The sequence below is a fragment of the Xiphophorus maculatus genome, chromosome 1 (assembly GCF_002775205.1).
Source record: "Xiphophorus maculatus strain JP 163 A chromosome 1, X_maculatus-5.0-male, whole genome shotgun sequence".
Taxonomy (NCBI): Eukaryota; Metazoa; Chordata; class Actinopteri; order Cyprinodontiformes; family Poeciliidae; genus Xiphophorus; species Xiphophorus maculatus.
The window spans coordinates 15,444,368-15,459,459 of NC_036443.1; the positions used below are offsets into that span (position 1 = coordinate 15,444,368).

General features: G+C 40.5%; 1 protein-coding gene across 1 annotated transcript; it reads right to left on the reverse strand.

Annotated features, from left to right (window-relative positions):
* Nucleotides 1–484: 484 nt before the first annotated feature.
* On the reverse strand, nucleotides 485–7,050 carry dhh (desert hedgehog). The gene is made up of 3 exons (XM_005801423.2): nucleotides 6,179–7,050; nucleotides 2,613–2,874; nucleotides 485–1,765 (listed from the first exon to the last, which is right to left on the reverse strand). Exons 1-3 carry the CDS (start codon nucleotides 6,485–6,487, stop codon nucleotides 996–998), a joined length of 1,341 nt encoding a protein of 446 aa, XP_005801480.1. The 5' UTR covers nucleotides 6,488–7,050; the 3' UTR covers nucleotides 485–995.
* Nucleotides 7,051–15,092: the final 8,042 nt, after the last annotated feature.

Sequence of the window (15,092 nt, forward strand, 5' to 3'; positions counted from 1 at the left end):
TAGAAACAAAAAGAAAAAATGCATACAAATATGCTTTTGTAAATATAAAATGGGAGTAATTATAAAAGTACTACGATCAGAATTCATCATACACAAAAGTATGAAATGACATTTCATAATCAAAATAAAATGTTTTTCATATTTCCTGGCGGGTTGCGCAGCGGAGCACGTTCTGCCCTCATACTTTTCAAGTTAAGGACATTTGCTGGAGAACAAGTGAAAATTGTTTCATTTCTTATCTACTTTGCGACAGCTAAAAATATTGAATCCACTTGATTTAGACACTTGTTGCCCTCCAAACAAATATAGTGCATAAATGTAAAAGAACAGTAACTCAAAAGTCATAAAACTGGCATAATTCAAACAGTAATTGTTGCAAATCACACAGAGGAAACCATTTACTCCAATATTCTCAAGGCGATAAAGACAAGGAGTGGCACAGTTGGGCTTCTTGTTAACTACCTTGCATGGACCTTAATCCTCCAGCAACATTTTGCTTAACAAGTCAAAGAGAAATTACTTTAATAAGTGCAGAAGCTAAAGAAAACACAAATATTGCACTTATGGAATTACATTTTTATTCATTTGGTGATATGATACCAAGTCAGTGCTTACAATACAAGTTGTAGAATTATAGCAATGATAAAATGCAACCTCTCTATATTATGATTCATGAAGTACAAAAATAAAGATTCTGTTGTACAGGGAATTCATTCCTATCCCATCATATTTTTCTTTTTTTTACTGCAAAAAGAAATAACAGCTGTACAAATACTGACTGACATACAGTAATATTTGGTTTTAATCTTTTCTGACCAATAATTTCATTATTCAACATATCTTACAGACTCCTTATGTTATGCATTGACAGTATATTAGCATACAGACAGTAGTGTAAAAAGCCAACCAGCAATTCCAGATTCTCACATCCTTCTTATCTGAAGGAAACAAACAGCAGCTTTACTTCAGGTACAGCCTGCAGTATGTTTCAACTTTTAAGCATGGAAAATGTTGGAGTCCAAGAAGATGCTTGCAAATCTGTAGAGTAATCTAGCATACCAGTGTATTTCTGATGTCTTCAAGGAGCACTGCTCTTGATCTTTCATTCGAAGAGGTTCACTGAGATTGTTTTGTTTGTGAATACTCACTTTTTCTGTTGTGCCAAACTGTGTTGCACTCTTAGTGCCAGCTATTTGCTTCCCTTTTACGTCTTCCCCCCCAAAAAAGTGGTTCAGTGAATGGAGAAGCCGTAAAGGTCCAAATGCCCAGTGTGCAAGGTCGTGGTCCTCCAGCAGTGCGTAGCTGGACACAAGCACCCCGTCAACAAACAAAGTTCCAGCTTCAGTGAGGGGCGCAAACACTCCCACACTTTCAGTAAGAGAGACAGATACGATTCGGGATGTTTCTGTTTGACCCCCCGGTGTGCCGATGAGGACGCAGTCACCGACTCTGGCTCTGCTCGCGAACTCAGCCCGATACTCATTAGCATCGCGTCCACAGTCGGGGTCTAAAAACACTAAATGATGTGGAGTCACGACCAGTCGGTTGCCACCGTCTGCCTCCAGAGACAGAAAGACAGACTGGCTTTCCTGGTCCCGGTGCAGAAACAAGAGGACTTGGCTGTACACGACCTGGCCTGTCCCAGACAGAGCCAGGATCCGGTCGCCAGAGGCCAGTGATGACAGAGTCTTCTGCCTTCCTCCAGCAACCGTCACCCGGGCCCAGCCTGGGAAACACCCACCCCTCTCCACTGCTTCAGATTTATCTGCAGAGAGGATGAAACAGAAAGTGTTCCTTACTGTCCTTAGCATTCAAAAATATTTCAAAGGTGATATATTTTATCCCTCACACAGAAGGGGCGACTCAGTAAATTAGAATAATGAAAAGTTTGTTTCAAGCTTTTTAAATCAAAAACTAAGACTATTGTAAATGCATTTTACACAAAGTTCTGCAATTCAAACATTTATTTCTGCAAACTTCAGTTAATGTGTCACAAATATAATATCAATCTCCCAAAATGTTGTTTCTAAGAACATTAGGATGAAAGACTGTCCATGATTCAGGAGCCATTGACATCCTCCACAGGGAAGAAAGATACTAAAACTCATTGCTAAAGAAGCTGTCCGTTCATAGGGCTGTTTCCAAGCATATAAATGGAAAGCTTGGTGAAAGGAAAAAGTGTGTGTACACAAATGCAATCCATAGAGATTTTTTTTATATTTTCTCATCTCTAGTGGCCTTTCTTTGACAGTGATTGGACAGGAAAGTGAGTTGTGAGAGAGGGAAAGACATTCGGCAAAGGTCAACAGGCCAGGGTTCGAACTTGTGGCAGCCGCATAAAGTTACACATGGGTTGTGCGCTTCATGAGTTTACTTTTAGTGCAACATTGACAAACAGACAATATATGGCCTCGATATACGTATGCTCCGAATATACAGAAATTAATGCAAGGGAGCCATAACCGATGACTGAATGCAGATACTGTTTAGTGAGTCACAATTGTCAAAATTAACAGAAATAAATATTGAACATAATGAAATTCACTTTTTGAAGTGAATTACTGAAATAAACTTTTCATAAAATTCACTTATAAGTGAAGAATCAAACTTACCTGCTTTGACTGAACAGTGGATGTGATATCTGGACTCATAATGGACCCAGTCAAATCCTGCTTCTACAGCCAGCTGGGCCAGGATGCCGTACTTCTTCGTTTCTCTGTCGTCTGTGGTTATATCCACGGCCCGGCCTTCGTAGTGCAGAGAGCCCTGAGGGTGGTGGCCGTCTTCATCCCAGGCCTCCGTCACGCGCAGGTGCACCCCTGGCCACTGGTTCATCACAGCAATGGCCAACCTGTTCAAACAGTCCTTACATCGCTGCAGGAGAATAAAATATACAGGTTGAAGGTTTAAGAATAGGGGAAATTCAGACAGTTTTCAGGCAGGTACAGGGCCACAAGCAACTGTTCATATTTTAAACACTTTGTTGTTTAAATTAGTGGATTGGTAGCCAGTATGCTGAGGAGTAATGCAGACTTCTGAATAAAGTTTCTTAGAACAGGAACACATCTAAACACGTACCTCAAACCCACTGACCTAGCAAAGGTCAGTGGGTTTGAGGTACGTGGTTGGGGTCCGCAGGTGTAGAGGACAATATGAGCTTTTTATAGTTTTAGGTTAGCAAGCACATGCTCCAACACTGCATTAGTTTAACTGGCAGAATGCCAGAACTACCTATAATATGTCATGACATATCTTAAGAACTATCTATATATTTCTCTTTAAAAACATCTTAGACTAAACGTCTTAAAGAATTGACATGATTTTGGTTAAGTTCCCATGTTTTTAAAAACTAGAACTGTACAAAATATCAAATCACAAAGGGAATCAAAAATTGCAAGGACTGCTTCAATGTAATATTTGGTGGTATGAACATTTTGAAGCTCCATGCATTCACGGTTTGCACACTGTAATATTTAGTCGTTTGCATGGGCTTTCATTTGGTACATCCTGATGTTCTTGGCTAGAGGTTGTAGTTTTAAACTCAAGATGCGCCAATCAGGCACTCACTGGCTCATAGAAATTAGTATTTTCTTTGACAAGAAGATTAAAGATTGTCTGCATTTATATAGGCATTTGCTCCATTTTTACTAAACTAAGAAGTGAGTAAAAGTACATGCTGTTGGCTGATGTTTTTAATCAAGCAAACCTAGAGGGAGTTTCTAGCTTTGATGCATTTAATGAAAAAGAGCAAGGGAAAACTTGCCAATTCCAATCTCTTATCAATTGATTGCGCCATCTTTACCTTTGTGTGAAATATTTTGTTTCTAGATATTTGGACATTAATATTTCCATTTTCAGTTAGAAATGTCCCTCGGATGTCTTGCATCTCCATTTACACTTTGGATGTGCTTTCTATGGTGTCCGAGCAGAACTCTTGTTCAGATGTTTGCAAGCTTTCATAAACAGCAAAGGCACTGCTACAGTTACCAGAGCCATGTATCCAAATCTACACCTAAGTATAGAGACCGATAAAACACAGTTCCTCCCTCGCTCTGCTAAAGGCCATCTCGGCTTTGTGCAAACAATCAGACTGCAACCTACTGTAGCCAGTTTAGCACATTCTTTGGTCTTTTCAACAGGGTGGCAGAATAATCAAGGCCATTCTCTGCCTTTCCAGATTGTTCCAGGCTCGAGTTAGACACTTTCACCCCTGAGACATTTGATCAAATGTGTGCACAGTGACTCTTAACACCCCCATGGGCCATAATGTTGCAGACTGTGTCAGCATTGTCGCAAAATAGAGAGTTGGGGGAAAGTGGAACAAAAAGATGATGACAGCAGCAGCATCTGGGATGATACACTCACTACTTCTTCAGTGCATGATCAATTTAGTCATCTTGTGACCTTTACAAGTAATTTTAAAATATATTTGTGCAGCAAAAATGATGAAAGGCAAAAAAAAATAAATAAATAAAATAGAGGATGAGAGCAAGATCAGGAGCTCGGTGAGAAGAAAGCAATGCAGAGGAGGGTCGAGGTTGAGGCGAACGAGGAGGCCAGAGGGGAAGAATGTATGGGCATGTACTTGGGAATGTGACAGAAAGAGTGAGAAAGAGTGAGGGGCAGAAAACAAACTGGGTACATTTCTCTCGCAATGCCATTGAAGAGAGGCGTTTCATTGTCACAACCACAATAGTCGCTTTTCCGACGGTGCCATTACTTCAGCAGGCGGGAATTTCAGTATAGGCGACCTCTTCGGAGTTCTCAAAGTGACGCATAAAGAGCGTCTTTCACGTGTAGGGGGGGTCATATGCACACATTCAGATTGGGTACACAGAGGGTATGCACATACAATTAAAGATTTTCATCACGTACAATCACTCTGGGAGGAGGAAGCAACACAGACCTACATCCCAAACATTTACCAAGATCCTCTGTATAGTGGACAGAGCTGCATCCGGTTCAGAAAGAGTTTGGCTGAAAATGTGTATTTTTCAGTGTCCGCAATTGTTTTTTTATTTTTTTTCCAAAGAACACATTTGGGGGTTCAATTCCTAGTAAACAAATACAAAAGCAAGAATTTCACTGGCACACAAATGGATTTTTGTTCTATTAAGGGAACAAAATCTGCAACTTAAATATTTAGTTTTCAGTGTCAACATCATTGGCTAAAGATAAAAAAAAAAAGAGTTTCTGTGGAGGAGCTGGTGCGCAGCATTAGGTCCTGATTGCGTAATCTTTAAAAGATGGAGGAGGTAGTACAGAGTTTTAGCAAACATTGAATGACGTCCTTTGATTTGAGCTGAGCGTAACATAAACATAGCAGAAAGCATATGAGCTATAAATGCCAGCCAGCGTTTAAATACAACATTTTTTTAAATCGACAGCAACGCACTGATCAATTGTTCACACATCAAAATTGACTAATTTGTCCTTGATTGGCAAGCAGTTGGTTAAATACTGGATAGAATCAGATTTTTGAGTGATTGGTTCAAAATTAAAGACTCCCACCCTTTTTGGTAAAAAACAAAAAACAAAAACCAGATTTGACTTTTTTTCCCAGATTGATAAAGTTTAGGGAGAATATTTCAATGCCTAGAGATAATCTTGTAATTCATTATTTTTATATTCTGCTCTCTTTGTTAAAGACGATGAAACACATTCTCTTTCAATTTATTTTTCATTCAAATCCACCGCAAAGAGCAAGCAGCACATTTTTGCGTTATATTCCTCCAAATAATAACATCTAAAAATCAGTGTTGTGGAGCTTTGTTTATTGGCATTGCAGAGGCCCCATATAAGAAGGGAATCCGCATGCAAAGAAGTCATCTGGGGTTTGATTCCTGACCTCCTGGGCTTTCCTGAAAGTCTTCTCCATGTCTCTATACCCATTTTCTGTTATATTGTGATCAATAAAAGGACACTGGTGCCAGCTTATTAAAGTCCGCCAAAATCAGATTTGACTATAAAAACTTCAGTCAAATCTGAATGTCTGATCTAAAAATATTCAGATATTGGTATCGACCAGGTAAACCTCATCAGCGCATCTCTATTAATTGTACAAAAACACAAAAAACATCCATCTGACAGTCCACACTTTGTTAATTTTCCCGGATTGGAAGTGTAACTCAACTGAGATCAAGTGAAAAAATGTAAATCCATAACACACCAACCTCACCTTAGTCATGACCCGATCTGCGCTTGTGTTCTCCTCGTCCTTGAAGACAATGTCTGGGTTGTAGTTGCACACCAGCTGATTGAAGCGCTCAGAGTTGCGTGAGATCTTGCCCTCGGCCCTGCCACTGGCCCCGAGGGTGTTCTCAGAGAAGTTGGGGAAGAACTGCTTGTAGCGCATAGGTGTGAGCTTCCTGGGCCTGGAACGCGTGCCGTACCCAGGACCGGGTCCGCATCCCTGGACCACGCCTAGGCAGGTACAAGCAGCAAGCAGGCCGAGCGGTGCCAGGCGGGCCCACCAGAACTGCTTCATTGGGGAGGGTTGGAGCTCAGAGGCTCAGGATGACAGTCCGGTTCCAGGTGTGTGACAGCAACTGAATGAGGGTCAGATCTTGGTCCATACCCAATCATGGATAACTAGTGCTGGTATTTTAAAATAGACTTAAAGTGTGCACGTTTGAGGTATTTGGATTGTTATTGTTAAAAGATTAATTTATTAGAAGTTAAACTACAAAGTGGATATTGCTTTTAACAGTCCCAAAAAGTGTTCTGATTAGTTAAAGTATGTAAAAAGTTTGACATCAGGCATTTAAAGTGATGCACAATGAGGGCTTCTGAAAAACGTTTCTCAGTAGAGGCGCTGCGTTCCTGTGGTCTTCTCGATTCCTCCACAGGTACCTGTCTTGAGGCAGGTGTTTTGAAGGGTTTCTGCTCACTTACCGCTCCTCTCCTCTCCACTCTCCTCTCCAGCTCCCCTTTAGGAGGCGCGCACACACCTAAAGTCCGACGCTTCCCCAGACTACAAATCCCTCCTCTGGCGCTGTCATCCTCTTTTTGGCGTCCTAATTTCTCGCGTCTTTTGAGATCTTCTCTCTCCTTCGTCCACCCCCTTCTGTTCTCAGCGCTCCTACCCACCTTGCGCTAGCCATTGGGTCTTATTAGCATCCGGACAAGATTGCCCTCCCTTCCTCTGCGCGCCACAGCACACGCCTCCAATTCAGCCATACAAAGAACATATGATGTTAACACAATGACCCTAACCCCTTCCACATCAATTACCATCTCAGGAGGGTTAACCCTTTCATGGATGAGTCATGATAGCCTCGCTCGGGATTTGTGATTTCAGTCGGGATTTTTAAAGTATGTGATTTTCAAGTAGTTTTAAGGAGTTTAAAATGTGTCCAGCTGCGTGTTTTAATTTGAATATCGGTCAAAAGCTAGCTTAGTTCACTAATTGCACGTAAAAAATTAAAACGTTATTATACATAATATAGATTAAAGCCACAGAGAAGTGTAGACATTTACTTTTGTTAACTTTGATGATTATAAAAACGTGAAACTTTGTTTCTCTGAACATTATATAAGATCAAAAAAGATTTTCTCAACAGAAATGGTATGACATTGCTCATTTATTTATTTAATTTTATCTATTGTAGCAGGTAGTTTGACTGAGAACAACTTTTCATTTTCAACATCTTGTTCAGAAAAAAAAAACATTATGAGGAGACTGCTGAACTTTACTTATGTAGCATCTTTCACCGGATAAAACCACAAGGTGCTTCACATTAACACAACCGTAAGAGAAAAATAAAACATAAAGGAGAATAAAATAGCACACAAAGCAATTATCCAGTAGGAGTTGAGATTCTCCACAAAGAGGATAAGCCATAAAAGCTCATATATTCAAAGGCTGGCTATTGTAATGAGTAATGGAAAGTTGAGTAGAAGGAAAAAGTGCCTTGAGAGAGGCGAAGCAAACCACTTTTAATAATTTGCTGAGAGTCACGAGTAATGGACTGCAGCTCATTTTCTAAGGCTCACTGACAATGAGCCTTCCTCCACTAACTTCTCAGCAGTCAGTGGAGGAAAGTTAGAATATAAATCTCCTTTTATATTTCAGCATTATAATCAAGTTTATTTGTATTGCCCATTTCAGCAACAAGGCAGTTCAAAGTGCTTTACATCATAAAAACACAAAAATACAAAGTCACAGAACACACAGTCAACAGCTGAAGTATTACATTTTGTCAAGTGCCATTGTTACACATCCGAATGTTGATTAATGTTTAATTTATTATGTTTCAAAAGCAACTCTAAACAGGTGGGGTCTTTTCTGGAAGTTTGCTCCAGATTTGTGGTGAGAACCTGAATGCTGCTTCTCAATTATAAGATAAAAATACATTCCCATTATATAAAATATCAGCAAAAATGTTTGGGTTTTTTTATAGAAAAAATTTTGTAAATTATCTATAAAACATGTTTTTACCTGAGATTGTTTTCACTGTTTCTAAAATTTATTTCAGAACAGTATAGTTTTAGCAGTGGTTTAAAATTCTGTGAAATATTGACAGTGATGCCTGATGTTCACTTTAATGGACAGATAATTAATTGCAAACATAGAATCAGCTCTTTAAATTTAACCAATTATGCAAGTCCTTAATTATTAATGAATGTCACAATTTATTTGGAAAATGTTGTGGATATAATAAAATGTGTCTGTAAACTTTCTCTGCCTTCCCAGTAGGTGGCGGTGTACTGAATGACATGGCCCAGTGAAATGGCTCAAAGTACAAATCTATCATCAACACCTAGACATGTAAAATAAATCCGCTTTTAAAAGCTGTTTCCTTTAAACATGTTACTGGACACAAGAGGATAAAAATTGTAAGAATATGAACAACTTAAACTCCTGAAACTGCAAAGCTGCACCCGATAAACTCAAAGGTTCCCCACCAGCTTTGCATTATCATCTTTGAGATACATCCTGAAGAGACATATCATTTGAGCGTACATGCCCTTGCTTTTCTTTGCTCATCCTGCCCACTGGAGTAATTTATTAATAGACTGAGTTGAAGGTAAGAGGACCTAAGAAGAAGGAGCACAAGTGTCCTGCCTCGATACCCTTGACCATGACTTACAGTGTTGCCTTCCTGTGTTCGGGGAGCCGGCCTGACCCCATCTGATACCCAGTAACCTCCCCAAGACCTCATCACTGGAACGCCCCGTGGCCAGATTGCCAACTTATTATTTTTATCCACCTCGAGACAATAGGTGGGAGCCTCATAAAATGACTCCGATAATGACAGACGAGAGAGCAAACATTGTGTCCCAAGGGTGAGACATCTGCAATCACACGAGGAAGCTGAAATTAATGGCAGATTAAAGGTCAGAGTTTCTCACAGGGCTATCTCTAGTTTCCTGAGACACACAAGGCTCAATTTTTGAACTAAATCGCCTTTTCTCCGGTTTGGTTTGGTCATGTGCAACACCTTGCGATGGTATTAATACCCTTTGGACAATTTTTACATTCTGACACATTGCAACAGACTTCATTGCATTTTATTTTGTTTTTGTGACAGATCAATACAAAGTGGTGGAGCCGAAGAAAAATGGCTTCAGATTGATTCACACATTAAATCCATACTACAGATTCTCAACTGGATTTAGATCTAAAGTCTAAAGGAGATGGTGTGCTGCAGTTAAATTCCAGTCTTAGTTTTTTGATACTCATATCTTGGACGAAGACTAAAACTCACAGTCTTAAACTCATCTGACCAGTTCACTTTCAACGTGTTCTTGTGTCCCCTAAACGACTTGAGACCAACTTCACATGGCTGTCTCTCAAAAACAGTTTTCTTTTTGCCACTCTTCAATAAAAAAGAACGATCTGAGGGAAGCAAAACAAATAACTGGGCCACAAAATTATGTTTCCTGAGTCACAGATCGCTGAAGCTCCTCCAGAGCAACCATCGGCCTCTTGGCTGCTTTTCTGAAAAACACTCCACATGATTCTGTTCATTCAATAATGTTGACTTACAAACCTCTGAAACCGACAGCTGCGTTTGATCAAACTACACACAAGTAGGCTGTTTCTAACGTCAACTGGTTTCATTTGATTTTATTCGTAGAATGCCAGAGTAAAGGGGACTCGTTGTAAATACAAGCCACAAAATCATTTTTGTTGCACTTCAGTAATCATGCACTAATTTGTCCTGGTCTATCACATCACACAAAACCTCAAGGTAAGGCTTGTGGTTGTGACGTGATGAAATGTGAAAAGGTTTACATTTTTTTTGCAGCCTTTTATATTTCTTAACACTTTACTATGACTGAAAGCGAGGGTCAAATATCTAACGGAGGCCTTAAAATAACTGATTGAAAGAACATTGTTTGATTTCTTTTCTAGCGGTCACTGAGTTCCACGGGGATCGTGGAAAGGCATCCTTGTGGGGAGAAGTTTCCAGATGATCCCAGGATGTTGTGGGGAGGGGTGGCGAAAGGCAAGGCTGCATCTTCCTGTCCTTACAGTAAACACAGAGGAAGCCTCAAGTCTGGCCCGAGCGACGCAGATGAGAGACATCAGCCTCCGTAACAAGAGCAGAGAATGACCCAATCAATAAAGGCAACAAACACTTTCGTATCTACAATCGTCCACAGCGACTTTTCTCTTCAAAGCCGTTTGAAGGGCGAACGATTTCCATCAGGCTTGAAAGGGAAAGGAAGGAAGCAAACATCTGTGGGCTGGAGATGGAAATAAAGTCATTATTATTATGCGTTTTTTATTTTGGTACCCCCTCCCTCTGCCTCTCTCTTGCTCTTAACTTTTCACTCCCCAGATTTCAGGATGGGAGTGCATGGCTCGGTGAATAGATTTGTTTCCTGCTCAGCCGTAGCACAGAAAACGAGATCTTTCCTGCTTGTGTTAGCTTTCCCCGCTTTGTTCTTCGCAAACGCATTCACCTGAACTACTTGCTTTCGGTGACTTGCGGGAAATCAAACCCGCTACCCAGAACTTCCGCTAGACGTTTCCACCATCCACCCTTCGTGACGCGTTTATCGAAAAATAGAACTTATATTTGCAAAATCTGCTGGCTTTGACATTTCAAGTGTTTGTCTTTCTCTGGGAGCTGAATGGACACTCTGCAGGAGCAACTTCCTCTGATGGAGGCCGTTTCATGGGTTGTGGAGGAGGAAAGTCAAGGAGCTGCCATATTCCACACACCCTCTCTCTCTCACACACACATCCTTGCTCTCTGCTCATAGTCACACCACCCTCTCCACTGTCTCTCACCATGTTATCAGTGCAGGAAGAGGCAGGGTGGTGCATTCTGATGTGGCTGTACACACTGGATGATTCTTGGCTTCTGCTGTGGTTTTGCATTGGGTATAACGTCAATGAAAGCCGGGTATTTCTGGTAATGTGTTGGGTTTTGCATTAAAAAAATGCAAATTATCAGTTGCTACCATTCTGTTCCAGTTCTGTTTTTTTTTTTTTTTTTTTTTAAATTTAATTTAATTTTTTTGATCAGCTCTGGTGAAAAATAGCACCGGTGAGCCGAAGCTGAGATGATGCTGCACAGACATGGAGAATGAAATATAAGGGCTGGAACTTCCTGTCTGCAGACAAGAAGGTCAAAGTTTGGATAAGACATACCGTTCTGCGTGAACCCTGGCCATAAATCGGTGGAAGCCGCACAGAAAACATACAATTTGTTTTCGATTCTCCACTGAAATGAATCACAGTAAACTGCGATATCGTCTGTACCCACCCTTTGTGTCACGCCAGAGTCCCCCCCCCCCCAACAAAACAAAGGCGCCGCTGCGCCGTCCGATTGTGTGAAGCGAGTGTGCCGTGAGCGTGCACACAGGATGGCGGGCGGCTGCGGCAAACGGACAGTGTGGCCCATTATCTGTTGATTAGCAAGCAAGTCTCGCCTTTTCCTGAGTGATTTTTGTGTTAGCAAGTGCAGAAAAGAGGGAATAACAGTCCCTAATGCACTCTGGCACAAACATCAAACGGGCGACTGTCAGGAAGGCTAATCTGAGCCTCTTTCCCCCCCTTCATTCCCATGTTTTGACAATAAAGATAGCCTATCTCGTCCCATTACAAGCTGCCAGTTTCCCGCCTTGTTCCCGATATGCCTGAAATCTAGTCCTGTGGAGTGTGTTACCCAGTGGGACTGCTGGGACGCTTCCACTGAACTGTGTGTAACCTACATGTTGCGTGGAGAAGAGCCCTGCTCGTTGTGTCTCACACTATGTCCAAGGTTTTGATTTGTGGCAAGTTGTATATTCTGTGCCCACCACATGCCAGCGTTTTACAACTTTTTAATTGTCGCGCTGTCTGTATGACCAAGTTATTTTCTCGGAGCCTTTTCCTGACCGGTGAAGATAAGCACATATATGTTTTACTTGATGTTCTCTTGTGTTTCTCATTTTGACGAGTGGCTAAGAGAAATGGAACCTCTGTGTCAAATCACACAGTATTTAAAACCACATGAAAACTGTGAGTTTTACTCCACTGCAGTTAGACTCACCTGCTGTGGAAGAATGCGTTTCATTTCAAATTCTAGGATCATTTCTAAATTACAATGGCCTCTGAAAGTTTACAGAACAAGTCCTCTTTTGTTGAGATTTGAGAAATCAAAAAAAGAGAGACCATTATAAATAACTTTCAAACTTTGTCTATTTTTAGCTAACTTAATCATTTAGTATTAAGTCGAAGAAGAAAAATAAGAACATACAAGTGAGAAAACGTGCAATAACCTGGTCACACATGTGTGTTTAAACTAAATCTTGAAACACGTTCTAATTCAGTTTCAGCATTTAGTCTTTGAGTTCACACCTGCCATCAACTATATGTGATTTGGTCATTATAATAATAATTATAGTGATAATTCACATCCTTTTAGCTAAAGCCATAACACATCTTTATGTATGATGAGGCCTTTTATTAAATATTAGTTATTTATTTTTGTTTACTTTAGAAAATTGTTCACTGATTTCAAAATTGCCATGATCTGTATTTTAGCTTAGCTTCAAATGTATAATTTCAAATAAAGGAATAAAATATGTCCTATGCATTACGAATCACTAATAAAAAATACTAACTGGACGCACACGACTGTAGATTTCAAATTAAATAAGCTTATCTTCAAAGAACAGCCAGCATATAATCCATGGCTGACAATCCAGCTGTTTAGGTTAATCGCAAGAAAACTAGGTTTTGTGTTTTGTTAAATTACTCAGGAAATCAGGCAAAGTTAAGAAAATAAATAAATAAAACAGCTTCTGTTAGGCAGAAAGAGGGTGCTAAATTGTCCCCAGTAGGGCTACTGTGCACAATGCAAATTTTAACATTGATGCCATGTAGTCATAGCAACAGATCACGTGAGTGCCTGACTGGCCTTCCTGCAGTTCAGATCTGCTTTTAAAAAAAAACAAAAAAAAAACGTATGGCGTACCATGAACAGGAGAGTCAAACGATGACCACAAAGTTCCTGGGTGGCTGAAATATTTAATTCAGCAACAGAACATTCAGATTCTGTTTGAAAACAGCATCCCCGGTTCCCAAATGATGAAAACATCCGTCTGCAAGCGTTTATTTTATATTTTTGAAGTTTGATGCGATAGGTAGTAAATTGAGCTGAATGCCGTGGAAATGGGAATTGTACAAACTGAGCTAAACAAACAAACCAAAAAGACGATGATGCATTTGTTTACTGAACAGAAAGATGGGTCAAAACACCAGTGGCATACATTATGCAACATTTCTGCTGCCTGTAACAAAACGCAAAACACAGATTTACTCAGACAAGCAGCCTGTCTGTGTTTGGCTCTTTACACACGTCCTTTCAACAATGAGGACTTGGGGCCACCGAGCAACAGCAAGATATTTTAGACACTGGTCAGGTCGAGCTTCAGCTCACATCCACCTGAATGTGCCTTTGTTGCAGCACTGGAAGCACCTTAACTCTTTAATGTGGTTGTAACTTGTGATCCAATTTCTACAGTATTTTTTCTTCCACTTAATTATAAAAAATGTCATGAGACAGGTCGCCAGTCTGTCGCAGCATCTCATGATATTTCTTTGGAGATAGGCACCAGCACCCCTCCTGACCCCACTAGGGACAAGGGTGTACAGAAAATGGATGGATGGATACTGACATGCAGTACAAACAGCCAGCTTCTTCAGCAATAACCTTGTGGCAGTTTTCCTCCTCGCAGGGTGTAAATCACCATCTGGTAGCACTATTTCTGAATTTAAAAACATTTAATTGGCTTGATTTTCCAAAAAGCAAAACTTTGGGGTTTTGATTACCTGTGTGCTAATATATACACCCTAATTTATTGACAAGTACCTTTTTAATTTCTGTCTATAAACTAGATTTCTTTGAGTGTTTTTTTCTTTTAAATGAACCTGTCAACATCTTTTGTTAAAGACAGATCTCTGTCTCCTTCTAGACTCTGGCAAAGGTCGCACCTTTGATCTGTCCTACGTGTCACTTCCCCACAAGGTTACCAGCCTCCAGATGTAGCGCTGATGTTACAGCGACATTTCAGTTCATTTGCTTCAAAACCAAAAGGAAGCAGAATTGCAAAACAAATGAGCTTAATTAAAGCACCCAACAAAAGAAAACAAATGCAAACAAAGAAAAAAGAAAGGAGGGGAGAAATTAATCAGACTTTGGGTTTGCTTGACTTGAACAGACTTCAAGAAGAAGAAAAAAACGGGAGGACGGGAAATGAACAAAAGGCAAGGAAGAGGAAAGGACGAAAGGAGGAGGAAGAGGAGGATGACGAGGAGTTAATGCGAGTGAATGTCCCCTCTCTTGATTTGAAGGGTTTTTATCTGGCGCTTGCATCAGAGCGGGGAAAGCGTGGGCCACGGCCACAGCGGCGTCGTGGGTGGACATTGCTGACAGACGGGGCCAAAATATGGCTTTCTTCTGCTGCTGATTAAAGAAGTGCAACAAAAGGGTGGAGGGCACACACACACACACACACACCCACACACGGTACGAGCCGCAGCAGATTGCTCACAGCGTTGATACACTTCATAAAATGTAACGGCATCAAAGGCATGGCTTACAGTAAAAAGGCATATTGATGTGTTTCCAAAAGGGACACAAAAAAGA